The sequence below is a fragment of the Paracoccidioides brasiliensis genome (assembly GCF_000150735.1).
Source record: "Paracoccidioides brasiliensis Pb18 unplaced genomic scaffold supercont2.4, whole genome shotgun sequence".
NCBI lineage: Eukaryota > Fungi > Ascomycota > Eurotiomycetes > Onygenales > Ajellomycetaceae > Paracoccidioides > Paracoccidioides brasiliensis.
In genome coordinates this window covers 617,942-642,876 of record NW_011371361.1, presented here as the reverse complement: position 1 = coordinate 642,876, position 24,935 = coordinate 617,942, and the positions used below count along the sequence as shown (strand labels likewise).

Sequence of the window (24,935 nt, the reverse complement as noted above, 5' to 3'; positions counted from 1 at the left end):
CTATCCTTTCCCTCTTGAGTGCTGAGCAATATGCAGGATAGCAGAGAGGACGAGAAGCAATCTGCGGGCATCCTGACATTCGCTGATGGCACCCAGCTCATTGGCACATGCTTCGCTGGCATCATTGAACAGCTGTTCCTCATAGCTGCCACCGATATAGCGTTCAAAATATTCCGTGATGACCGTTGAAAAATACTCGATCGGTCGTGGATCCCTGCTGGCAAAGATGGCAAAGTGCGTGCAGAAAAGGGCTACCACCCGGTTCACCGTGTCTTCCCTCCTACCACTTCGAATGGAGGCATCAAAATCGATCAGGAACTCACGAACTCCATAGTCCAATGACTCCCCGGCGCCTCTGCGATAGGCGAGAGAGGCGAACTGCGCAAATGTCCTTGCTGAAATGTCCACCCCTTCTCTCCATCGATGTTTAGACGCTGTCAGCATGATGCTAGAGCCCACCAGGACACCAATTACCAATAGGGCTTCCAGATCTGCAGTGGAGACCACTTTAAACACCCGGACTGAGAGTCCCGTCATGGCCTCCAACTTTCTGGGGTTCCCATCGTCAATCAGCTGGTTGCCAAACCCGATGAATGACTGCGCCCAGTTTCGCAATCTGACCGTCTCATTATTCTTGACTAGGTCCTGCAACACCTCCCAGCGGCCAATCTACCAGTGTTTCACGTACAACGCAACCAATTTAAAGAAAGGTCGGAACTGGAGGGAAAAGGTTAGGGTCCTGAGTGTGAGGTCAACTAGTCTCGATTGATTCTCGTATCGCGCAGCAAAAAGTTGGTCTTGAAGCTCCAGAAGCTGTTTCGAGCGCTCTTCCAGTGGATCCATAGGTCCTCTTAGGGAGTGACTCCCGGGGGAGTGGGTAGCCCATCCACCCGGGCTCCATGTTCAAGCAGCAGCTTAACAATATCTTTAGAATTGGCCTGGATGGCTCGAATCAAGGGCGTGTCGCCGTAGCTGGCTTTAACCTCAATCCGGGCGGACCGATCCAGCAGCAGGGACACAACCTCCTTGTGCTCTCCAGTGACTACTATATGGAGTGCGGTCAATTTGTACCGATCCTTAGAATTGATATTGGCACCGTGATCGAGCAACAACTCCACCACGTCTCGGTGGCCCCTGGTGGCGGCCCAGAACAGGGGAGTCCGGCCATAACTATCCTTTCGTGAGGTGTGACGGCGGAAGGGAATGCCATTGGAGGCATAATGCTCGAGTAACATCTTGGCCCAGGACAGATTGCCAAAGTACGCAGCCAGGTGCAACAGCGTGAACGACGGAGGAGCTCCGCCGTATTGCTCCCGATCCCAATAGAATTGCCACCAATCCTCCCGGACTGGAGACTCGGCTTGGAAAAACTGACGTGAAAATTCAGTCTGGGCCTCGACCGTGTCGAACGCGTGTCGGAAATGCTCTGGCCAATATAAGCTGGCATACGTTAAGAGGGTATTATGGAGGGACGCGCTGCTGATACTGCCGGGAGATTTGTAACTCCCTTCGATGAGTGCCAGGCAGGTCCGCATGAGAGTCCGGTAGGTGGTGTGGTTCATGTGGAAAATGTTAATCTCTTCTATATTGGCCTGGTCACTCTGAAAGAACTCCCTCGCCGACTCATGGACAAGATTGACCACATCTCCATCGATTTTTATCAACATCCCACAGGATGAAAGCTGATCCTTTAGGATTTCTGCTGGTGTCAGGGCATCAGACCCCTTGATCTCCACGGCCACTGCCAGTTCGTCCACTGTCATGGGTCGGGCGGCGAGAACAACCCATTGGAGAATGGGGACCAGTTTTTCTTTGTCTTCGACTTGTCGAAGCAACCGCCGATAGATTCCACCAAGGCCCTTGGGCACACCACGAAGAATGTCATTGATTTTGAGCCAACTCCTCCCCTTGAGCTCATCCGCAACAAACCCGACCCATAAGAAGGTTCCCTCGGCGCTGGCCATCAAGGCCTGCCGAACCTGCAGGAGCCTATCCTCTGAAAGGATTTGCTCGGATGCCAGTTCAGCAACTTTGGTCGAGATGTATTTCTCGACATCTCTCTGAACTTCCATATCCGAGTCATCGAGTTTGATCCGACGGAATCGACGGAGTTTGCTCTCTAAAAGTCCTGGTTGGGGGGCGGGAGAGCAGGATGATCTTCAGACATACCCTTGGTTTCTCTTCAGATTCCAAGAAATATTCTCCCAGGACATCGAGGAGCTGCCTCAGGGTTTCCTCTTCGCACTCATCCAGGCCATCCAGCACACACATCACCTGACAAGAGCTGCTCTGACGAAGCAGGATCAGGAAAAGCTTCCACAGGCAGATAAAGCTAGAAATCGTATATTTTGTCGTTTCAGACCCATCGAAGTAGTTCTGAATATGTTGCGCCAGGTGGGGATGGAAGCTGAGCCATTGGTGTATTACGCCTCTCATAATGGTCACTGCTGTGTTCCGGTTCTTGTCGCGGTTACTGCAGAAGTAATAGAGGAGAACTCCTTGGGCAGAGTCCACCACTGGCTGCAACTCCTCGGTGATGTAAATGGCCAACATAGTTTTCCCTTTTCCAGGGCCCCCTGAGATCCAGAGTAGAGATGGATCGGCACCTTCCAGCCACTCTTGAAAACTAGGATGCCGTATGAGCCATTCGCAGGTGCCGCCCACCCTCCGTCCTTTCAATGCGATCAGAGAACTTCGATCAACCTCGGGTCTAGTCAAGAGCAAAGCATCGAGAACAGGAGCAACCACCGAATCTGTGATGGATGCCAAATGAACTGGCTTTGGGACTGTGGGGATCAACGACAGGATCTCTTTCGCATAGGCAGCGGCGGCAGCGGCGGCGTACCCCTGCCAGCGCTTATTCTTGTGCGAATCTGCATAATCACAGATTCCCCGGATAACCAGGCATTGGGCGATGTCCATCAAGCCGGCCGCCTCCATCTCGAAACAAAGGATCCCATACTCGCGCGCCAACTTGTCCCGTGTCGCGCCATGCCGCATCACCTGGTTGCCGGACGCAACCAGGCCATAATGGACTTTGGGGTTCTGGGTCCTTCGCGGAGGCCGGTGTCTCACTCTATTGGGGTCGCAGTGATTGCACGCGCTATCTCCAGACTTGGTGTGATGTGGTCATAGTTCGACTCAAAGAGGACGTCTTGTTCCGGGCCTGGATGGGCAAAAATGAGGGAGTCCTTTTGCACAATCTTGGAAATGTAACGGGGTATTTGACTTTCGCCGAGAATATTATTCGTCTCGACCTTGCCTGCGGCCGTGAGGAGTAAGGTTGACGGTTTATTCAACACCCCCGTACTGGTAAACTGGTCTTCTGCGCATTTCTTCCCAAAATCGTACTGAATAATGCCCGGCCGGGCCGCCGTCGGCCTGCTCACAACAATATCACCAAGCCGAATATCTTCCTTCGTGCTCGGTACTCCTCCCCCGATGCCGACCATCAAGCTGAACCGGACAGACTTGAAGCTTGCGAGCATCTGAATAGCAACGGTCGCAGCCGAAGTGGTTCCATACACGCCGAAGGGCAGGCACGCGACTACGATATTACGACCATTGAGACTTCCTAAAACATAGGCGTTGGTATCGTTCGGATCAGCTGGTAAGTCGGCGTGAATGTGGTCAAGCATGGCCTTCGCCGCCGCCATCTCCAAGGGAAGAGCGCAAATCCATCCAACCGTATATTCATCCCGAGAAACCATTTCTGAAGACGTCGCGCGTATAATGTCGAGTCACTGATGGACGGGGCATGAGTGGGGAAATCTGCGCGACAAGAGCATTTTTTGTGTTGAGTCAGGGAAGAGCAGGAGAGAAGAGGGAGATGAGCGTCACATCGGGGTTATAGTATTGGAGGAAGCCCCTCAGGATCAGCACCTAACCTAACGGTGCTTGGCGTCTCGGAGGTAGGGTTTAATTAAACTATTTTTAGTTTTTGAAGGGAAAAAGGCTGGCTCTCAGCGTTAACTATTATCTGTTCGCACAAGTCCTGGCTCACGGGAGAGGCGCGGGATGGGGAACTTAGAGTCGAGAGGCTGCGAAAGTTACAAAGCGGTAGCCAATGATTTTGCCCTCTCTCATGCAAGACTAAGGCTCTGTCACATCAGCTACTGCATGTTGATCACATCCTGGTATGCGCGAAACGTACATTCTATCAGCTCCGGATATATATATATATATATATATATATATTTCTTTCTTCATCCCCCGCCCTCTAAAGAGACCACACCAAGATTCCAGACTCATTTTCTCTGACTAGTGGCTTTATATCAGCGCCTGGCACCCACCCGGAGCGACGGGAGCTGGAGTAACCCCGCTAAGGGCTCAGCCGTCAAACAACCAAAGACCAAATATCGCCTGCTAGTGGCAAGTGAGGTACCATCATGGTATGCCCATAACTCCTTCATCCGTACTGGCTATCGCCCTGTCAACGGGTCGGTCAGGCTGTGCGTCAATAGCTTGCGATTTATCCATAATGAGACTGTCAACATTTGTTCTCATCTGATACCGGCCGGAATCGCCCTCGCCAGCAATGGCCTCCTCCACCTGTACTTCTGCGACCGCTACCCAACTGCATCCATGGTGGACCAACTGGCATTACACGTCTACTTGACTAGCTCGGTCGTTTGCTTCGGGATCTCATCCACCTATCACACCCTTCTATGCCATTCGGAGCCTTGTTCAGGTCTCTGGGCCCGTTTGGATTATGTTGCCATCATTCTCCAGACTGTTGGGTCTTTCGTTTCAGGAATCTATGTCACATTCTACTGCGAGCCCTGCCTACAGAAGCTTTATTGGACTATGGTAGGTTGTCTTCCCTCCGTTTCTTTCTCAAGCTTCAGTCAACACCTCGATTAACAAGGATGATGGGATCCCCCGTTCGTAGACTGGTGCATTGGGGCTCCTGTCCAGCATTATCCTAGTTAGTCCCCAATTCCAGAGCAGTCGATGGAGGTTGTTTCGGCTCTCCACGTTTGTTGCGACAGGCCTCTCGGGATTGTTGCCCATCATCCATGCTGCCTTCATTTATCCATTTGCACAGTTGAACCAGCAGGCGGGCTTGGGCTACTACCTAGTCGAGGGTCTGGCACTCATTACCAGGGTGATCTTCTATGCGGTGAGTGAGCCGGTTGCACGCATCGGTGCGGCCGAAAGGAAGGCGATTTCGAACCGAGCTAATCGCAGCCAAACGTAGACCCATTTCCCCGAGTCCTGGATTCCTGAGAAGTTCGATATCTGGGGAGCATCACACCAGATTTTTTCACTTTTTCGTGGTGCTAAGCGCTGTGATCCATACCTGGGCGCTTCTCAGTGTATTTGATTGGATCTACAAAAACCCGCGGTGCTCAGTTTAAGGTTTAGGAAAGAATAGACTACGCCGATTGCATAGCAGCACGTGGATATAGACTTCTCGCAACAGCCTTTTGTTTCGGTTTCACTCCGTTTGAACTGTCTCCGTTTCCGTTTCCGTTTCTCGACTGGGCTAGTTGAATCTTATACAGCGTGCTACGTAAAAAGAGTTATTAGAGGGGACGAGAGAAGCCTCTGACACTACCTAGCACCTACCAATTACTTTGCCAATACTTAGATTCCTAGCCTTTTGCGTCGTATTTAGCGCAAGGATTAGTGGGGTTGTCGATTCTTTGAAATCCCTCATCTTGATGGTAGATGCACTTATTCCCGGCAGAACGTGTGGCAATAATAAAAGCTGTCCAGGAACAAGAACCACAATGGCACTGAGGGTTCTTTAGTCCTTGGACTTAAGTTGCGTATCTTTGCTCTGGGACTTTATCTCCTGTTGAGAGGTTTGACAACACAGAACCCTTTCAGCGGCTGGATTACATAAGGATCGTAGCGCGTCTCTTTTCGGTTGGTTGCATTCCTTGGTCTGACCGCCTTAGTCACCCCTTATTTGTCGTTGGAGCCGCGCTTGGCTCAGCTGCTGCCCAATCCAGTCAGCCACGTGATCAGCAGACACATCCCCCGGCCTGAAATAAGTAAATTTGAAATCATAGCTATGTTGAGTGCCTGTTGACAATCATATCCCACAGCTTAAGCAGTATAAAAGTGGTAAAAGTGGACCATTGAAAGGTTGATTGACTACGGAACTACGTAGTATGTTCCCGCAATATCACTCATTTTTATCTATCGTTCCAACGTCTAATAGAAATTAATAAGAACAAAAACTTCCCAAGTGATCTAAATATCGCCCCTATATCCACCTGAAATAATCGGAGGGTAATATGCCTTAATCTTTAGGCAGTGCTATAAGCACGGCCGACGGGAGACAACATCCCTCCCCTCACAAACGTATCCGTCTTGAAATAGGCATAGCGCTCGACGCCGGGATTGGTATCCAGCCATGGAAGCACATTCTGCAAAAATGCAACCTGTGCTGCATCGTTCCCTCGTCCCGCGAACTCAGTAACCCAAATTTTGCCAATCCCATGCTTCCTAGCCAATGCGATCGCAGCATTGACGTGACTTTTGAAGCTCTCGACTCTTGTAGCATCGTCGTACCAGTGGATGGCAAGGAAGTCAACCTTGCATCTACCCGCACAGGCGTTGAGGAAGTTTTCCATCCAACCAAGGCCAAGCGAGCCGCCACCGTTCGTGACAGCTGGAGAACCGAGGCGGGCTCTGCCTGACAATGGGTTCATGTACTCCTGATATGCTCTGGCGGCATCTTGGGGAGACATACTGGCCTGGCTGGGTAAGTCAGGCTCGTTAAAGGCGAGCAGGTGCCCGCTCCCGGAGGCAAGGGACGCCTGGGCGTCTCGGTTCCAGGTCCCGAAAGCCCTACGACCCCAAAGCATTGGGACGAACTCGGTACTGGGCGCACCACCTCCTCTGCCGGCCCAGTTATAGCACCAGGAGAACGGACCTCCGTTTTTGGCGAACGTGGCAAGGACGGCAGGGTCATTGTAGGCAAGACCACGTTTCCCAGGGAATGTACGAGCAGAAATGTTATTAGAGTCAGCGGCGGGAAGGGAAGCAGCACTTGCTAGAAGCCCGCTGACAAAGAGATATTTGAATCCAGACACCATGATTGGATGTGGGAAAAGATAAGGTCAATGTTGAGGAAGCTAGCAGTGTTGTATTTGGCAGAGACAACGGGAAAATTTGTCCACAAAAAGAGACTTATTACTAGGGGAACACTGCCACTATTTGTACTTGAGATAGAAGTCCGATAGGAGCTCTTCCAGGGAAGCCGCGCAGATGGAAGCGGACTTTGCCATGGCGAACCGTAAGTAAGTAAACATGATAGAATTTCGAGCCAAATAACAAACGTCGCATTGAGGTTAAAGTAAAAGAAGTTGTTTCGGTGTCGCATTTTATCAATTATCTGCTGTTGAACAGGTAAACGGGCTGGGAGATTGTGCAGTAACCCTATGTTTTGGACTTCCAATAAAAGGAGAGAAAGGATAAAAGCTTCTGACAAATAACAGCAGAACGCATAGATTTGAGAACGGAACCCCATCTCTCAATCCATTGGATCGTCCAGGAGAGTTCTTTGGAATTCCTGTTCTCGGCGCTCTCATGAACATTGGTGAGTAAAGTTAGGATGTCCCAACCCATCAGAATTATGGCCACGAATCTCACATCAGAGCGTGGCTAAGAAGGTCGGGCAAGAGCAGCCCACATGAATGTTACCAGGGCGCAATGCGGGTAGAAAATGCGGAGTAGACGATCTAACGCCTAACACAATGGATTTCGAACATCCATCAAATAGAACAACAGCAAACAGGAATCCAACATTAAGTACCAGTTGGCTCAAAGTGCAACATTGGAAGCGAGCCTAGTCCAAATAAAGCATAGTGTCGATAACCTTATTTAAATGATAGGGTTCCCACGTTTTGCCAAGATGCCAAGCCAAATGGCAGCCACTCGGTACGTCCATTATATTAGAACACTTGGGAATGGCAAAGATTCGCACAAACCGCGGTTGATTGACACATGAAGAGGTTTGAGGATAGAATATTAAGTAATCTGCGTTCCAAGTACGTCCGTAATATCCAATGTGCCTGTATATTCGTGAAGATCCATGGATTACCATAAAGGTTACCTGGATAACCATATTGCCGAGCCGGGAGTTGCATCGGAATGTGCGCCCATAACGTCATCATGCTAAGAAAAACACACAGCTTGTATGTGCCGTCTGGCAACAGGTGTTCGGGACGCCTGAGGTTTTGGTTCTGGGTGATCGGAACGTTCCTTCGGGCCGTCTGCGTATCTCCGTTTGCCTATTGCTACTTATCATGGTTTGTTGGAATTCGTTATCCATCCACTGGATCCTGACCCCTACACAGGGGCTAAACTAGGGATGATGGTCATCATCATAGATCTCCAGGTGGGCAATCTTAACATCCCTTCATCAATCGGGCCTTGCATAAAAAACGTCCCTTCGCACTCAATGAGCGTCACATCTCAAATACACCCAGATGCATGACTTAAAAGCGTTGTCCATTTGAGCTCGGAGAAACCAGAGAATGTGACCCCAATAGCGCTATGAGGTGGCATAAGTAATTTATAAAGACCATCTTAGACCAACTTCCTCAAATAGTCCTAGCACGGAGCTTTGCATCTTAGGCGTCCCAAAGAGTCTCCAAACAAGGCCCAATTCAACCACCCATGGACGATGATCCTTTCTTGCCCTTATGGCGTCTCCCTTCCAGCACCCTCATAACATCGCTGACACTATCTTTGTCGCCTTTTTTCTTCTTGGGCCCCCGTTTTCTTTTACTTCCTGGGCCGCGTCCTTCGCCTTCCCAAACTCCTTCTTCATCTTCGTCATCTCCAAATCGACTTCCACCAAACCCTAGATCCAAATCCATTGCATCTTCTCTATCTCGTTTCTTGGCCTCTTCGAGGAATTTCTTGCGTTTCAAAGCTGCTTCTTCATCTAGATCAGCTTCATCATCAAGAATGGATGAGGATGCCTGTCTAATCGCGGCTGCGCGCTTTAGGGCAGCAAGAATGGTTGGGTCACTTGAAAGTGATTTAGTACCATCAGGATTTTCTATATCATCCCGAGTGGAGGATGTATCAAAATAGTTCCGGGGTTTCGAAAGTTCCATGGGTGTTTGTAGTGACTCTGCGAGGGTGGTATCCCGTGAATCCAGATCTTGGGGAGGTCGGCCTCTCTCTTTCACTTCACCATCCGATTCGCCAGACAACGAAGACTCACTACCATCATCCTCTTCAATACCAGCAAGCGGGTTGTAGTCCCTCCCAACTCCTTGGAAGATATCATCATCCTCCTCCTCAGCGGCTGCAGCAGCTGCATGGGCTCGTAACAGAGCTTCAGCGGGGACATCCATGCCCAGAGGAGCGACACTCTTATCGACCGGCAAAAGCCCGCCATCTCCAATTTTCGGCGCCGGATCATCTGGCTTATCAAGCCATCGGACTTTCCTCTTTGTCTTTCCCTCTGCATCAGTAGCAAGTAGAACTTCCCTTCTTCTGCCCTGGGCATCTTTCTCAATCCATCGCTTTTTCTCGGGTTTGGCCCCAATCTTTTTAAACTTTTCGCCTAGCGTAGAAGCCGGAGGCTCAGAGACAGTATTCTGAGAACCAGTGGAAGCCCGGCTAGCCTTTAGCTGCTTCAGAATCTCATCTCGAGTCATTCTCCGCGCAGTAGCTGGTGGTGGAGAAGCCATAGTCCCTTTCTTAGCTTTTTCAGTTCGTACCATAGGTTCATTGACCTGCTTCTCCTTCTGTTCAAGAACCATTTCAAACTCTGCATCCACATCCAAGACACTTTCCTTCTCTCGCTCCCCCTTTCCATCATCATCATCAGCGCTAGGAGGCGGAGCAGTTATATCTTCCCCAGCTTTCACCCTCCGTAGTAATTCCCAATCCAACCCTTTAATCAAATGTGTGCTCTTAACGTCCCCCCCAACACCAAACTCTGCCCTAAGTTTCTCAAACGTAATCTGGTCAATCTGGCCAAGTTTAACCATGTCTTCCAACTCCCTAACTCTTTTTTCCAGTTCATCACCTCTCTGATCCACTTCGCCATTATCCCCCTTTTCATGACCCGCCCTCCGTTGAAGAGTCCGATCATGGTATCCTTCAGCTAATTTGGAGCCTTTGGGGGCAGCGGAAGATCTGAATTTCTTTGAAGGAGGAGGCTGTGATTCACGGCGCTGTTCAACTAATTGACGTGCAAAATCTACACCGGTGACGGAACGACTGTCCGAATAAGAAAAACGAGAGAATCAGTTGGTGAAATAAGTAGTTTAAATGGGAAGGAACACATGCTTACGGTGTCATGGGGATGCTGGATCTCATCTTGGATCCCAGAGCCAATGGTCTGGAGCGACTTGCGTCCCAGCTGAGGGGGGATCCCACTTTGTCAAGTGAAGAGTCATGGTTATTTTTCAGTTGGTTGTCGAAGAGGAGGCGGCGAAATTGCTCGTTGTTCATGGTTTCTGCTTTGGTTTTGAAGGAACTGTTGGAACATTAAATAAATAATATGCTCTTTAAGAGTATCTAGATAGGCCTCACCATATCAAGGTTGCTTAGCATCTATATCCGTTCAGTCGTAAGGACAGCTTCAGTGAGTTGTGTCTGAGGAGTTGCGGATTGAGGAGTTGCGGATTGATGAGTTTGTTTGCCACTTGGAGCAATGGCGCTTATGGCGCCAACTAATTAACTAACTAGCTAAACATAATTCCCAACCGAGTCGGCACCAAATCCACTTACTATACATACATTAAATATTTATTTTATATTACAATTATCAACAATCAAAAGAAAGTCCAATTGAAAAAAAATGAACTATACTGGGATTAGGACTTTATCTTCTTGTATGTTCAACAGTTCCACATTTATTACATCTCTGTGGAGCTCACAATCATGGTTGTAAACAGAAGGTTCAGATTCTTATAATTGATTAATCATACTCTCAACAGATGGATTGAGAAGAGCAATAAGGCTTTGATTTTCTTCTCTTGTAAGACTTTCTTCATGTTGAGCAAGTATTTTCTCTTCAGCTTTAGTTAATCAGTGTGAATTTTCATGTAACATATAAAAAATAGTCAATTCAGTCAATCAATATGAGTGAAGTATGAAATATCATACAGCCTTGCTGCTTTATGAATAGAGGTAATTTGTTATTTTTCAAAGTAGCAATTGCAAATTCAATCTTTTCCTCCATTTAGAGTGTTGTTGAGATAATTTGATTTAAAATCTAGTCAGTTGAAATATGGTGATTTTGTGATCCGCTCGCTTGGGTGATTCTGCTTGCTTGGGAATTAACTACGTAGTTAGTTAAACGTACTTCACCACCGAGCGGCGGATTCTCTCTGAAATCATCAAATATTCAACCCAACTATCTTCAACCTTCATTTCTTCACACTTTTTCTTTAAAATGTCTTTATCTCAAGAATTTCACATACAGTTAATTGGACATTGCTTCATATAAGTCCAAAAACAAAATATCAAAGATGAAAGCTTCAAAGATAGATGAGGTTTCTGAAACTACTCTGCATAAATGACTTGCTGGCATCAAATCATGCTCAGAGACACATACAAATGATCACAAATTGACAGAGATTAAAGATGAAATCCTTCTCAAGCAATTACTGACTGCAGATAAGTGAATCTTTTCAATTTGTCTGGATTTCCTACATGAAATGGCACAGATTCTACTTCAAGCACATACTCTTGATCCTATCAATCACTCTTGAAGTCAACTGGACATCTAGATTCATTAACACCATTCTCAACTACATACACACTATAATCACCATATATCCCATCAATGGGCGAAGCAGGAGGATCCAAAGATTATAAAACAATGATTAGAGAAGGTCGTGGGCGTGTTCAGCAGCTTCATATGCAGGTTGATGCTCAGATTGAAGCTATATCTCATCCACAGCGCTGCAGCGGCTGTGGGACTATGGGACATACTATACACAGTTGCCCTAATAAATAGCTATATATTCAACTATTAGATAGTCTTAATTTATTAATATTTTAATTATTTAAGTGTGTTGGTTGTTGAATACGTTGAATATTTGATGATTTTTGGAGAGGATCCGCCGCTTGGTTGGTTGAAGTACGTTAACTAGTTAGAGTTATTACGTAATCAACATTACAATCTCAGCCCACCTGGAAGTTCCCCAGAACAGGATATCTGCAAACCGACACACTCTTTTCGATAAATGCAATCAATGTTTTTGAACAGTTTTCTTCTTTAGGTGCAAACCAATGGCAATGCATGGAAATCAGGCAGGTGAAACCATGAGGAAGAAACTGAGCAAATAAATGCATAGTTCACTCGACTTAAATACACACGAAAACCCCAATCCACACAGAAGAGATACGTTGCACATTTACGGAGAAGGGATTCATAAAAAGCACATTTCAACGAACAAAAACTCTAACTCCTTAGTATTCAGCCCATACCATGCCCGATAACCCCATACCCCAACCTCTTTGTCCCTATATACTTTCCCAGCCCCCATTGTTAATTTCCGCCTCCAACCTCCTGCTAATGACTGCGGGTATTCCATGTGATAACCACGCGTCACGAAGAAGGCGGTCATATCGTTTTTGATTCAATATAAGACGCCTATGATGCCGGAAACCTGGATCAACTTCGCCATGGATGTCCAGATAAGGCGCATGATGCCAGCTGCCGTTCTTGTTATGAAGAAAGAGAACCATGCATTTGCGGATGTTAATGAATAAGCCGACGTTTCCGCCGCATCTGTAATGGAAAAAATCAGTATCACGGGCTTGGTTTTTAAGATTACGTAAAATAATAGGTAACATACTCAGCAACATGGCGATTGCAACCACCTAATTTCCGATCCCCCCCGCTTCGACAGCAAACCGCCTGGGAGCAAAATATGTCGCCACAGAAGAGACAGATGCTGGGATCAGCGAGTTCCTTGCCGGTCGTCTTGCAGCGGCGTCTCGTTGCCTCATCCAACAGGGAGTCAAAGTATTTGGGAAGCCCCACCAGCTCAAAAATCGCCGGATGTGGGAGTGAAAGGGGCTCTAGTTGTTGCTGATGTTGCTGCTGATGATCATCAACGTTTGTGCGTTCTTGTAGCCAGGAAATAAAATGCGAGATCCACCCAGTCACTAGCAAGGCCATACTGTTGCTGCTCTCTGCACCCACATTCTTTATAAGAGACTCAAAAATGCTATCAATCGAAGGAAGATGAAGTAGAGTGGACAGGCGATCAATCTCTGCCATGTCACTATAATCCGACCCGGTATTCGGGAACTCCACCCCAAACCGAACATGGAGTAAAATAACAGTTTTGCGAAGGAAAGGAAGTGCATATTTGTCAACCATTCGTCGGAGGCGTTTTATCATGCTGTTTGAGAAAGTTTCGCTGTCGCTGAAAAGAGAGGAGACACCTTCTTCGGGTAGCTGATTATTGGTAGACGAGGTCTTGTATGTGTTAATAAGCCAGTTGAATACATTCCTCATCAGGGACTCCTGGGGGCTTATGACACCGCCATCCGTAGAAGAATCGGAATCGTGCTTTGATTCCAACTCAAGGAATCCCCTCGGATGTAGCATATATACCAGGGCCGTCTTAACAATCTCAGCGATGTAGCATAGGCGAACTACATGGATAATATCGAAGTTTAACGCGGGGACTATGGAGAGCGAACACTCAGCCAGGAACACAAAACTGTCCTGTCCAAGTAGCGGCTCGATGGACTTGTTATCGTAGGCTATGTTGGACAGCCCAGAAAGCCCTGGATGCCCAACAAATAGCTGACAGAGTTTCCGACGATTCATATCTCTGAATTCATATCCGGTTTTATTCGTCGCGGTCGGATTCAGTCCTCCAATGGAGCAGTACGAAAAAGCCGTCTCGGATATCACTCGTAAATGTGTAAGGGTCATTTGTGGAATCTGTGCTAGTAGAGTGCTTCCGCCTTGGGATCCAACACCACGTTGGGCGATCTCCACAGCCGCAATGGAAAAGCCAAGGCTCCTAAGTAATACATCGGAGAAAATCAAGTCATCTGATATATTCCCTTGATACCCAAATTGCGAGTAGATCCCATTAGAGCGAATACTCTCTCTTAGTCGTTTGTAGATAGTCACAAGCTCTGGCATAAGCGAGTAATTTGTATTTGAAGAAGGTTGTTGAGTAGTAGGAGGGCCCATCGCGGCAATTTCATCTGGTTGGGGGAATAATCCTGGCATTTGCATCCGGGCTGGTTGGGAGAAGGAAAGCAGTTCCGGGAGTGGCGGCGTAGTCAATTGGTCCACCTTGTTCGACAGGGGAGAGATGAAATTTTTAGATACATAATCGACAAACAAGTCCTGAAACCCGGAAGTATACAGCTTATCACTTTCCATTATAAGAGCATGATTTCGGAATCTAGACACAGCGTAGACAAGCGTTTCATTGAAGAATTCATCGAACGATTCTGTTGTGCCCAAAGCACCAGGGTAGGACTCCTCCTTACCCTTCCAGATGATTGGTAAGAAAGAGTTTCCTAGTGCTTTGCAAAGTGGACAAACGAACTCGTTCAGAGACAAGCGCTCAGGGTGATTGCGAGCAACCTGGTGGTGATGTCTTCGCTGTGCGGCGTTGTAATAGTCCTCGAAACAATGGTAGTGCATAATATGCCCACAACCAGTCATTACAGGTCCTGCAACTGCTCGCTTGGGATTGTAGCCCTTGCCCAACCCTTGCTTTTCCATAATGACTTCTCCACCTGTAGAATCTAGACTTCGAACCATCTTGCGATTGTCCCCAGCAACACCAAATGGGCGAATGGCATCCGCCGAACGATCGAGACTAGATGGAGTCTTTAATACCTCCCCAACGTAGCTGGCGTCTTCCGTATCTGTTTGTCGAAGGATCTTGCTCTCTGTTATAAGTGCGAATGTGCCATAAATACGCGAATCATTGGTATCTTCCTGGCACAAAATACATCGATCCGAAGGATACTTCCAAAGCTTCTTTTCAGTCAGGCTGAGATGATTTGGCTCCCCAGTCTCACTCATATCGTCATCCTCCTCTCCCCAGTCAATGTTACCTTGAGCATTCAAAAAGTTCTGCTGCTGCTGTTGGAACTGTGCCATTACTTTAGCCTGTCGATCAAGAGCCTGTTTCTTCTTAATCTCAAGCTCGCTCTCGGTCTTGGCAGCCGGCGAAGGAGCCGCGATATTGTCGTACGGGAATTCAAGAGTACTTGTCGCAGCAACGTAAGCTTTTGGACGCATTTGCCACAATTTCTTCAAAATGTGTCTAATCTTTGGCCCACACGAGGAATACTCTGGCACATTTGATATATTCTGAAGCAACCCGATAATGCTTATTTCTGCCGTACGGGTAAGTTTAGTCCGGCACAAGGCATGATAGATAAAAGATTTCGTGGAGTCAGGATGCTCGCCACTCTCATCCAGGTCATCTTCAGAGACAGTATCTTCCATGGCTGCCAAGAGAATTAGGTGGAGTACCAGATGCAGGAATGTCTCAACCCTCGTCGTAGTGACGTTTGTAGTGACACTTTTAAATGTTAGACAATAATCTAGGCAGTGGTGGATAATTTGAGCAAATAATGTCGTCTGAGTAAAAGCAGTAAGTCTAACGAATGCCCCTGACTGTATCGCACGCAGTTTCGGCTCAAAAACAATCTGTGATGCATCTTTACCGGTTTTCTTCGCCATCCACTGTTTGTACAGGTTCTCAGCCTCATCTCTCTGGTTCTTAGTATAGTGAGCACAGTATGGATCCACGAGATCGAGATAATCCGGCTTCAGTTCAAAAGTGCCTGTATCATTCATTCCTTCCGGAGGGCGGAATGTAGCCACCTCCGACAAGACCTCCTGGAAATTATTCGATTCTCCAAACTTTTCATTCATCCGTTGCGACAAGTCTGAAAAGGACAGTGGTTTGAAACAAAGAGCATGTGCAATGTCTCTGGCCATAGTACTGGTGCGAACATTATCTTGATCCTCCGGAGACGATAACGATGTTCGATCAGTGATCAGCACGATCATCAAATGGATAAGCTCCTCCAGGATATCCACATGCTTCAAATCTTCGTAGCCAGGCCTAGTCACATATCCTCCACGCATCCAATCGCCAACGCCAAACCGGTCAACAACACTCGCAAGGAATCTGATGGGGTCGCAAACAACAAAGGCAGTCTGCAACAAAAAAATATCTCGATAATATGCCAACTCACGTGTTGTGACGGCGCGATATTGGCTCATTTGGTGTCGAAGGCTAAGCCCATTCCTTACCCACATGCCTGCTTTCATCTGAGCAAGCCAAGCACATACCCTCAGAGGGAAATCAAACATAGTAAAAATAATATCATCCGCATCCAATCCCTGGATCTGCGTGTTGGTTAAACGTTGAGATTTAACCATATTCGCCGTACGATAAAACACTTCCCTCAATTTATTCTCAGGCATATCCCGACCACACTCAACGAGCCAGGAGAGGGTATAATGGAGCGCGTGATGGAAACTAATCGACCCGCGATCTACAACGAAATCAACTAGCCGATGATGCGTAACCTGTTTAAAAGAGTAATTTTCGAATTCGACAAATGGGACAGACTTGAAGCGGACTAGTTCTTTGATCTCCGCCTGGCTGAAACGGTGTCGCTCCAGTCCCAGGGAGTTGACCATGGTCGAATAAGCAGTTGTTGCTATCGCATCAACTATGAAAGCCTCGTTTTCTTCAGTGTCGTTTATGCGAAACGAGTCGCAAAACATCCGACAAAGGCGGTTAATTTCTCTCATCAATATAGATGCTGCGATCCAGGTTTCTGTCTCGTACTCAACATGAGCTTCGACTGCACGAACATTGGGACAGATTCCCTGTGGGAGTTTCACAAGATCAAGGAATTGCATCAGATATTGCCGTTCACAGCGGATCTTGTACTTGACATGCTCAGATAGAAGGAGGTATCGTAAATCAAGGAAGAAATGGTATAGTCGCCGGTTAGTTGCTGAGCCAGTGTCAATCGAAAGTGTGGCAGTTGGGTCAACATCGCGAGGTTCTCCCACTTGGCGTGTGGTGAGGAAGGTATAGAGAATGGCCATTATATTCGTTAGGAAGCTTCCCCTATCAACTACTTCTTCGGTGATAGAAGGTGTTGTCAATAACTGTAGGGAGAGGTTAATAATAGAATGATCCGGTTCCCTATCAGCGATCAAATATAGCTGTGCAAGCGTGGTATATAACGCGGAGAACCGTAGACCAAGGATCCGTTTGAACCGTGGCACATTGACAACAGTACCCAGACACAATTCCCGAACATCCGTTCTAGTCTTCTTCCATAGTCTCAAGTCGAACAAGATAATCCAATCAAGTCGCGTCCTCTTCCGGAAGTCTTCGTAGGGAGCAAGGTCCTGGTTGTCGAAGTATCGATCAGGCTTAATCCCCCAGTACGTAGGAGCTCTTGAATACGGCTTGGTTCTCACACCAGGTGTTCTAGGAATAGTGATTCTTGCAGATGCGAGAGAATTCGCAAACCTCTCACTCTCTGGCCCCGTGGGGGCAATATGAGGGGTAACATCCTGGCCACCTTGCTGGAGTGCCCGTGGTGGTGGCGGTGGAGGGGGTGGAGGATATCCTGCGAGAGTTGCCTCCTCAACTTCTAGGTGGTCTTCAGTGGCCATTTCAACATCTGCATTCATGGCGTTGGCTCTAGCTTCAAAAGCTTCTGCAATTTGTTCCAGATTAAGACGAACTGGATTGACAGCATCCATATCTTCATCCTCCTCATCGTCGACCTCATCATCTTCGCCTTCTTCCTCATCACGGTCCTCTTCAATAGCTCCCTCATCGTTGTCATCCATCACATCGTCCGTGGCAGCAAGTTCGATAAAGGGGCCATTTGGGTTGATCGTAAATGAAATAGCGTAACCTCTCATCCTATCCTCCTGCTCATTGTCGTAGATACCCTTCTTGCCAATACTGGCGTTTGATGCACTGCTCCCAAGTCTCCAAGGCTGAATCATTTGATCGCACACAGTCTGCCTGAGCAAGTCACTATCATTGCCAACATAACAAGAGGCAATATCAGAAAGCCACTCGATGATCGTTCCACACATTTGCTCCCGGTATGTATCCCGAGCAGACCTCACTGTAACGGTAACTCTTATCTGCTCAATAATATTCGACACGGCAAGTAAATTCCCCAAGTCCCTCGAGTATTTCACCACACTCCTTCCAATTTCGTGTGTCTCATTAGCCTTTTCTTTTCCAAACCGCGATACCTCCCGACAGGCGCGGACAACTTGATTGGCAACCTCTGTAACCGTATGTTTCTCATCGTTCCAGAGTACGAGAGCAAACTCTGGCTCCTCCTCGGCGAGATCGCTCCCACCATACCACTCTGAAGAGAGCCTCGACGTAACCTCGTCCTGCCTGATGCTAGTCTCGGACTTTGAAAGCCTGAGCTGCTCCGGTGAACAGGAGATAACATCGCAGAAATAATCATAAACCCTGCTGATTGTTGTTGTAATACTCTCAACCAGATCGGCTGGAGTCTGTGCTGACGATTTCCCCTTCTCTTCAATATCCGCCGTCGCCGTATGAATCGCACAGAGAACAGGAATCTTAAACGCCTCCTCATCGCCACAGTCGCAGCACCCGTTATATCCACTCGACAAGGAAATGGAATACTTGTGTCCGGTATGATCCGAAGAATCAAAGCATCGCGAACACAACGCACAGGTATCATCCGTCGAGCACGTCATACAGTGATATGAAGCTTCGCCGTTCTTGAAGATATGCCCGCATCTCTTGCCCCGTGCCGCCTCTGTGTATTCCGCGCCTTCAACCGCACCCTGAGCTTCTGACAGCTTCCATCTGCCCTTTGGGAGACCGTCGGGAAATAGTAGGCGGAGATATTCTTCATTATAGCCGGTCAAGGAGCGGAATAGGAGCTCGAGGAGGTCATGGCTGGCTTCTCCAGTGTAGCGGTAGCCATGCTTTGAGGGATGCTCCAGCAGCGCACGCCCGAGTTTCCGTTCAAGATCCGACAACATAGTTGTTGTGTTATGTGGTGCCTCCGTGCTTTTTCAGGTCATTTATTTTGGTGTGTCCTCCTGTTCTTCTAGCGTGGGGGCTGAGGGCAAGTTACTAATAGTATCTTGAGCCGCTGGTGGTTGTTGCTGGTGTTTGTGGAAGTGGGGGGCAACAGTGTGAAGGAGATGTTTAAGGAAGTGGGGGGTGGTGATAACATGCAAGTGGATAGTAGCAATAATAAGCCCTATCCTAGAGTGTTCAGAGATATGAATTTGAGTTGAAAGGGTGGTGGAAAGGTTGTTGATATATGTTCAAGTAATGATGTCAGATTGTTAGGGCGGGCAGCTTCCAGGCAATCGGTTTTCTTCCCCTATTTATCATACCAAACATGCTGGGTCGCTTCGGCATGACTATTCACCCGCCCTGAGACGAACTTCAGCAGCCTCGAACAACCACAACTCAGTCTACTGCCTTATTTTATTTTTCTCGCTCTGTATATGTATGTTAGGGAACATACATGTTTGTTAAAATGAAGCGTTTTCTTCTAGACCTTTATCAACAGCTCCATCAGAGGCTATCCTACTTAGTTACACCACTGCTGAAAAAATGGAGCTGCAATGCAGAAAACGCCCCAGCCAGCCAGGCTACGAAAATCAATTGCACCCATGTATATATGAACTATATGACCGGAAACATAGGACTAGAATCCCCAGAACCAGGAATAATATGAAAAAAAAAAATTTGAAATTCCACAGGCACCTGTCTAATTTATATAAATATACAGTCTCCGGCACTTCTCTTCCCAAGCTTCACATCCAGGTCATCGGATGTGAATAAATTCACATTAAATGATCAAACTCCCTAAAAAAGAACCCGATCTATTCCTCCTCCTCGGCCTTCTGAATGTACTGGTATCGGATATCCTTCCATTGTCTCTGTACATGCAGTATTAGCTTCTCAACACGCAGTCTGGGAATCGGCAAATGGGTCAAGATGTATACGTACACCCTTGTTGATGGAGTCGAATATTCTGTCGCTAATCGAGTCGAATGCACTAAAAAAAGGTACGAGAAAGAATTCTGTCAATTTCAATCCATTCCACCATATATCACGCCTTTATAAATGAGTGTGTTTTTGTTTTCATTGGATAAAAAAAGAAATAACATACATTTCGAATACGAACGCGCCGACGAACATCGAGCTCAGGAAGACGGCATTTCGTCGGAAGAGGACGCTAAGGTATACGGTTAGCTTTCAGCAGTTCGATTAACTGAAGAATAGAAGTAGAGGAGGGAAGACTTGCTTGTATATGGTTCCGGAGATCTTTGGAAAAGGTGAGTCCTAATTAGCATTGATTCCACGTCTGGTATTGAGAATTGAAAGTGACATACTCCAGCCATGACAAAAGAGAGAGACAGATGGGATTTCAACAGACAACGGGAAGAATGAGTGGATTTGATATGAGAGCAACAATTGCGTCAAGAGGTTGTTGCTATTGTCGATGATGTTGTAGATAAATTGACATGAGAATGTCAAGGGAAAGACGAAGGAAAAGCGTCAGGAATTCAGAGGGCGGTGATTGGTCAGCTGACTCTCCGCCTTGGATTCTGCCAATTGTGCAGAAAAGAGAGAGCGTCAAGCTCAACTGAAGATCAACTCAATATACAATGCAACAAGTTAACAGGGACTGTGTTAGATAAACTAGTTTGCTGTTAGTTACGTCTCGTCTCACTTTACCATAGGACATAAATCCTGTTTCACAAGAACACAACGCTGCAGTCACACACACACACACACACACACACACACACACACACATCTACACATCATTCATCATGCCCCCAAAGCCACGAACCACCATCACAGACACAGACAAAGACGCCATCTCTTCCTCGGGAATTACAGTCAATGCCCTGACCGGCGAACGCCACATCCCAGCCTCCATTCGCCCAGATGGCTCCCAGCGCCGCGAAATCAAAGTTCGCCCAGGTTATCGCCCTCCAGAGGATATCCAAGTCTACAAAAACCGCACAGCTGAGGCATGGAAGAATCGCGGGAAGGGAGCTGGTATCCCCGGCGCAGAAACCTTAAATGATGAATCTCCTGATGCTCCCACGGCTATAGCTGCGAGGAACAAAAATGCGAAGAAGCGCGAGGCGAAGAAGAGGGCTAAGGCTGTCGCAAGTGATAATGTTGCGTCGATAAAGACGGAAGGCGGAGTTGGGGGCAAGGCTATGGAGAAGGACAACTGGAGGGGAAAAGGGGAGGAACATGATGTCGCTGCTGTTGCTCCTGATGCTGTCGTGGATCCTGAAGCTGAAAAGGAGAAGAAAGCCCGCAATCTGCGCAAGAAGCTGAGGCAGGCCAGGGAGCTGAGGGAGAAGAAGGACAATGGCGAGAATCTGCTACCCGAGCAGTTTGAGAAGGTTATCAAGATTCAGGAACTGGTGAGGCAGTTAGATGCGTTGGGGTTTGATTCGGACGGGGAGAGGAAGAAGGAGGCTGTAGGCCCGTGAGCCATATGAAGGGGGTAATGGAAATGAAGTTCGAGAAACAACTTGATTGATATCTTCTGTGCGCTACGCGGGATTTACTGTTTTGAAATTGCGAATTCGAATGACACGACGATGAGGGAGGGTTGTGTATATATTATTACATCCTACCGCCGCATGCGAAGATATGAGGGGAAGGGCAGACGTGCAACTCATGTGTTGCTATGATCATGCAATTGGCTTGCATCCACGCGCACGAAAATCACATACCAACCTCTTAGGATGAAGACAATATGGGGTTGGTCGGGGCATGGATTTGCCGGTGCTAGTTTAAAAAATTTTCCTATTTGCGCGTCGCAGAGGGGGCTCCTAGTGAATTTGAGAAGTATACCAGCGTGAGATATCTCGGGTTGAAATTTAGGGAGGACGTTCGATGCATTTGGGACAAAAATGATGATACGCACGGATAAACCATTAGCGATATCTGGGGATAGAATGATGGTAACGAAACCGAATAAAAGAATGATGCTACTGCTCGATACTTGCTGAATCGAATTGTCACAGCCAATGGGTATAATTTCTGTTTTCATTCTCATAATACACAACCCCACAGAGAACCAAATCCCTTAATATATTCTAAAGAGCCCCTCTGTTTATCCTCTTCTAGCATATTTTACATTCTGCAAAGAAAAGGAAATATCCCTAATATTTTACCACCCAAAAAAAATCATACTATCACTCCACCTAACCCTCTTCCACAAACCTCCCTTTAAAATTCTGCGGCACATATCGCTCCAACCCGGTAACCCCTTCTTGCCCCGCAAGCGTCGCCCCCGCCACAATCCTCCCAGCACATATCGAATCATTAACACCAACGCCCGTATACCACGCCCCAGCAACCTTCAACCGCGACCCAAAATGGCCCTCCATAGCCTCATGCAACCTCTCCATCCTCAACACATACCCAACCGTAGGCTGCGGAATCGCATCCTGCTGCAAGCGCGCCTTGGCAACAGTTGGTTCTTCGGCGATGCGCAAATGGCGCGCCAGCACTGACTTGGCCATGGCTATGGCGCTCTCTTCATCGGGCAAGTCACAGGGGAGCCAGTCATCCCACCAGTGCCCGCCGAGCATGACGGTGAGCTTGGTGCCTGGTGCCGTATCCTGGCCTGCGCTGCTGTCTGAGGCGAAGATGACGCCCAGGGCGCGTTCGGGGTTTAGGTCGAAAGGGATGGAGCGGGGGATTAAGTAGCCGAAGCCGCGGTGGGGGATTAGGTTGGGGTTTTTGTAGTAGAGGTTAACGACCATGACGGTTACGGCGTAGTCGTTTTGGTTGAGGAGGTTTGTTACGGCAGTTGGCGGGGGGTGAGTTGGGGAGTTGAGGAGTTGGTTGGAGAGTTCTGTGGATGGGGTGGTGGAGATTATGTAGTCGAAGTTGGAGGAGGTGCCGTCTGCTAGGCCGAGCTGTATCATGTATAATGTGGTTAGCCAGAAAGAGAATGACACGAAGAATATTTTTAGATATGAGAATTTGGGATTTGACGTACCGTCATGGGTGATGGGTCTATTCCCTTAGAGATATATTTAATCTGGAATCCAGTCTGGATCTCCACATTTGGTGCTCTCCTTAATGACGATTCTAGTGTAGTTGCAAGCTGCCCCAACCCTCTACGGAGGGTAAAAACGTTATTACCCGCGGCAAAATTACAGATTTCTGTTATTTTCTCCTTAGAAACAAGCTGGCGCGCCTTGAAAATATCGTAAGGCATGGTAAACCGTTTTTTATTGAGATATTCCATAAGCTCTGTTGCAAATCCCCGTTTAGATAGCTGAAATTCGTCCCAGGCAATGCGTAAAATCGTCCGCGCGCTTAGCCTGTACAGATCGCCAGCATAGATACCGTGAAAAAAAGCGGAGCCAACAATGTCTGCCACATTGGGGCCAAAACAGCGCTTCATGAAATCTCCGATGGATTCGTCCGTTATAAAACGGTCACGTTCCTGTCTCCTTGGGTCGCGGATCACTTCTACCGCAAGTTTCCAGAGCACTGGCTCTGTACATAATTGTATCACATTCATCAAGATGTTCGCTAGAGAGCCATAACCAGGATATGGCCCCGGAAGGCGTACTAGGTGGTCTGGATAGTAAATGTATCGATTGCAGGCAGCGGGGGAATCGTTCTTCGTAGCTAAAATATCATTTTTGAGACCCAGGTCGAATAACTGGATCAAGCTCCCACATACGCACATTAGCTTTAGGGTAAATACAAGATGGCTATGTGGAATTGAAGGAACGGTTTTATAGCCAGATGCCTCACCAACTCCAAAGTTGACAAGCTTCCCCGAGATCCCGCACGGAGAGTTCGGGGTCCATATTCGAACAGGACATCCCTGCCATCAACATCGATTATTTCTGATTGCAACCAACCCCCGAGTCTGTGTGACTTTTCGTAGACGGTAACCCGTGCATCTTTGTCTTGGGAAAGACGATATGCAGTTGACAGACCCGTTACACCAGCACCGATCACCGCGATGTTTTTCTGCGTGGCCGGAGCGGAGGAGAATCGGCGAAAGGATGCAGGACGAGTTGTCAACCACCGTTTAGACAGGGCCCATGGGTGTAACCTGGGGCGAGCATGCGCCCATAGTTCGTCTAGGGTGCAACAGAATAAGCATCGCTGGCTCATTTGCAACTGAATCGATATGTTCTGCCACAGTGACTAATGTTCGGAGTTTTGGTGGTTTATGACGGTGGTGGTAAATATGCGCAGTGTTGATTGAACTCTTCCCGATTCGACTAGCGAAAGGCTTGTCATCAACCTCACCCGCCATAACCCACCAATTGCTCTACGACTCTAAGCACATTTTGTGTAAAGACTTACTTCGAGGTCAATTCCTCAGACAGAAGCTGCTTCGCTTGGATTATGGAATGTGTAATAGCAATGGCATATCTTGGAGTACGAAGAAAGCGGTTGGCATGATAATATCACTGCAGGTCATCATTTTGTCTGCTTCTTCAATGCCTGGGTATAACTATACGTAGACCCAGAGCCAATGAAAAATCACCCGGAACTAAATACCAACATAGAACTGTATAGTAAGGCAAGTAGAATACAGAACCAAACAAACAAAAGAGATGAAGAAGAAAGGACAGCATCTTTCATCTGCGAAAACACCATTCCATATCCGAGATAGTCCAGGATTCAGCTGTGCAGAAAAAATTTCTTCGATATCCTACGCCCTTTTGCCAGTTGAAATCCGTTCTCATGCTAAATACAGGGGAACAAATAGATAAAACAACCTTTACCTATCCAACGCCAGTCATGTCAGTACATACCAGGTAGCTTTTAAAAGTGTAGTACATGGTTTAAAAGAAGAGGAAACTATGAGGGGAAAAAAAAAATATGGGGAAACAAGAATAGTAAAGGTGCCTCTTTATTAAAAGGGAAAGGAAG

At 47.5% G+C, this 24,935-nt stretch overlaps 8 protein-coding genes across 8 annotated transcripts; 2 read left to right on the top strand and 6 right to left on the bottom strand.

Annotated features, from left to right (window-relative positions):
- Positions 1 to 3,710, bottom strand: PADG_03705 (uncharacterized protein; the record flags this gene model as incomplete). The annotated part of the gene is made up of 5 exons (XM_010761264.1): positions 1 to 669; positions 719 to 739; positions 864 to 2,117; positions 2,170 to 3,052; positions 3,076 to 3,710. The coding sequence occupies 5 exons, from the start codon at positions 3,708 to 3,710 to the stop codon at positions 1 to 3; spliced, it is 3,462 nt and encodes a 1,153-aa protein (XP_010759566.1).
- Positions 3,711 to 4,119: 409 nt separating this feature from the next.
- On the top strand, positions 4,120 to 5,200 carry PADG_03704 (uncharacterized protein; the record flags this gene model as incomplete). Its single annotated transcript, XM_010760847.1, has 3 exons — positions 4,120 to 4,149; positions 4,279 to 4,809; positions 4,892 to 5,200. The coding sequence occupies 3 exons, from the start codon at positions 4,120 to 4,122 to the stop codon at positions 5,198 to 5,200; spliced, it is 870 nt and encodes a 289-aa protein (XP_010759149.1).
- A 1,060-nt stretch (positions 5,201 to 6,260) lies between these two features.
- On the bottom strand, positions 6,261 to 7,052 carry PADG_03703 (uncharacterized protein; the record flags this gene model as incomplete). The annotated part of the gene is made up of 1 exon (XM_010761263.1): positions 6,261 to 7,052. One exon carries the CDS (start codon positions 7,050 to 7,052, stop codon positions 6,261 to 6,263), a length of 792 nt encoding a protein of 263 aa, XP_010759565.1.
- A 1,575-nt stretch (positions 7,053 to 8,627) lies between these two features.
- Positions 8,628 to 10,434, bottom strand: PADG_03701 (uncharacterized protein; the record flags this gene model as incomplete). The annotated part of the gene is made up of 2 exons (XM_010761262.1): positions 8,628 to 10,200; positions 10,274 to 10,434. 2 exons carry the CDS (start codon positions 10,432 to 10,434, stop codon positions 8,628 to 8,630), a joined length of 1,734 nt encoding a protein of 577 aa, XP_010759564.1.
- Positions 10,435 to 12,456: 2,022 nt separating this feature from the next.
- PADG_03700 (uncharacterized protein) lies at positions 12,457 to 19,009 on the bottom strand (the record flags this gene model as incomplete). The annotated part of the gene is made up of 2 exons (XM_010761261.1): positions 12,457 to 12,724; positions 12,792 to 19,009. The coding sequence occupies 2 exons, from the start codon at positions 19,007 to 19,009 to the stop codon at positions 12,457 to 12,459; spliced, it is 6,486 nt and encodes a 2,161-aa protein (XP_010759563.1).
- Positions 19,010 to 19,867: 858 nt separating this feature from the next.
- Positions 19,868 to 20,389, bottom strand: PADG_03699 (uncharacterized protein; the record flags this gene model as incomplete). Its single annotated transcript, XM_010761260.1, has 4 exons — positions 19,868 to 19,924; positions 19,995 to 20,043; positions 20,158 to 20,240; positions 20,381 to 20,389. 4 exons carry the CDS (start codon positions 20,387 to 20,389, stop codon positions 19,868 to 19,870), a joined length of 198 nt encoding a protein of 65 aa, XP_010759562.1.
- A 435-nt stretch (positions 20,390 to 20,824) lies between these two features.
- Positions 20,825 to 21,505, top strand: PADG_03698 (uncharacterized protein; the record flags this gene model as incomplete). The annotated part of the gene is made up of 1 exon (XM_010761259.1): positions 20,825 to 21,505. One exon carries the CDS (start codon positions 20,825 to 20,827, stop codon positions 21,503 to 21,505), a length of 681 nt encoding a protein of 226 aa, XP_010759561.1.
- A 720-nt stretch (positions 21,506 to 22,225) lies between these two features.
- PADG_03697 (protoporphyrinogen oxidase) lies at positions 22,226 to 24,167 on the bottom strand (the record flags this gene model as incomplete). The annotated part of the gene is made up of 3 exons (XM_010760846.1): positions 22,226 to 22,945; positions 23,029 to 23,703; positions 23,799 to 24,167. 3 exons carry the CDS (start codon positions 24,165 to 24,167, stop codon positions 22,226 to 22,228), a joined length of 1,764 nt encoding a protein of 587 aa, XP_010759148.1.
- Between the last annotated feature and the right edge of the window lie 768 nt (positions 24,168 to 24,935).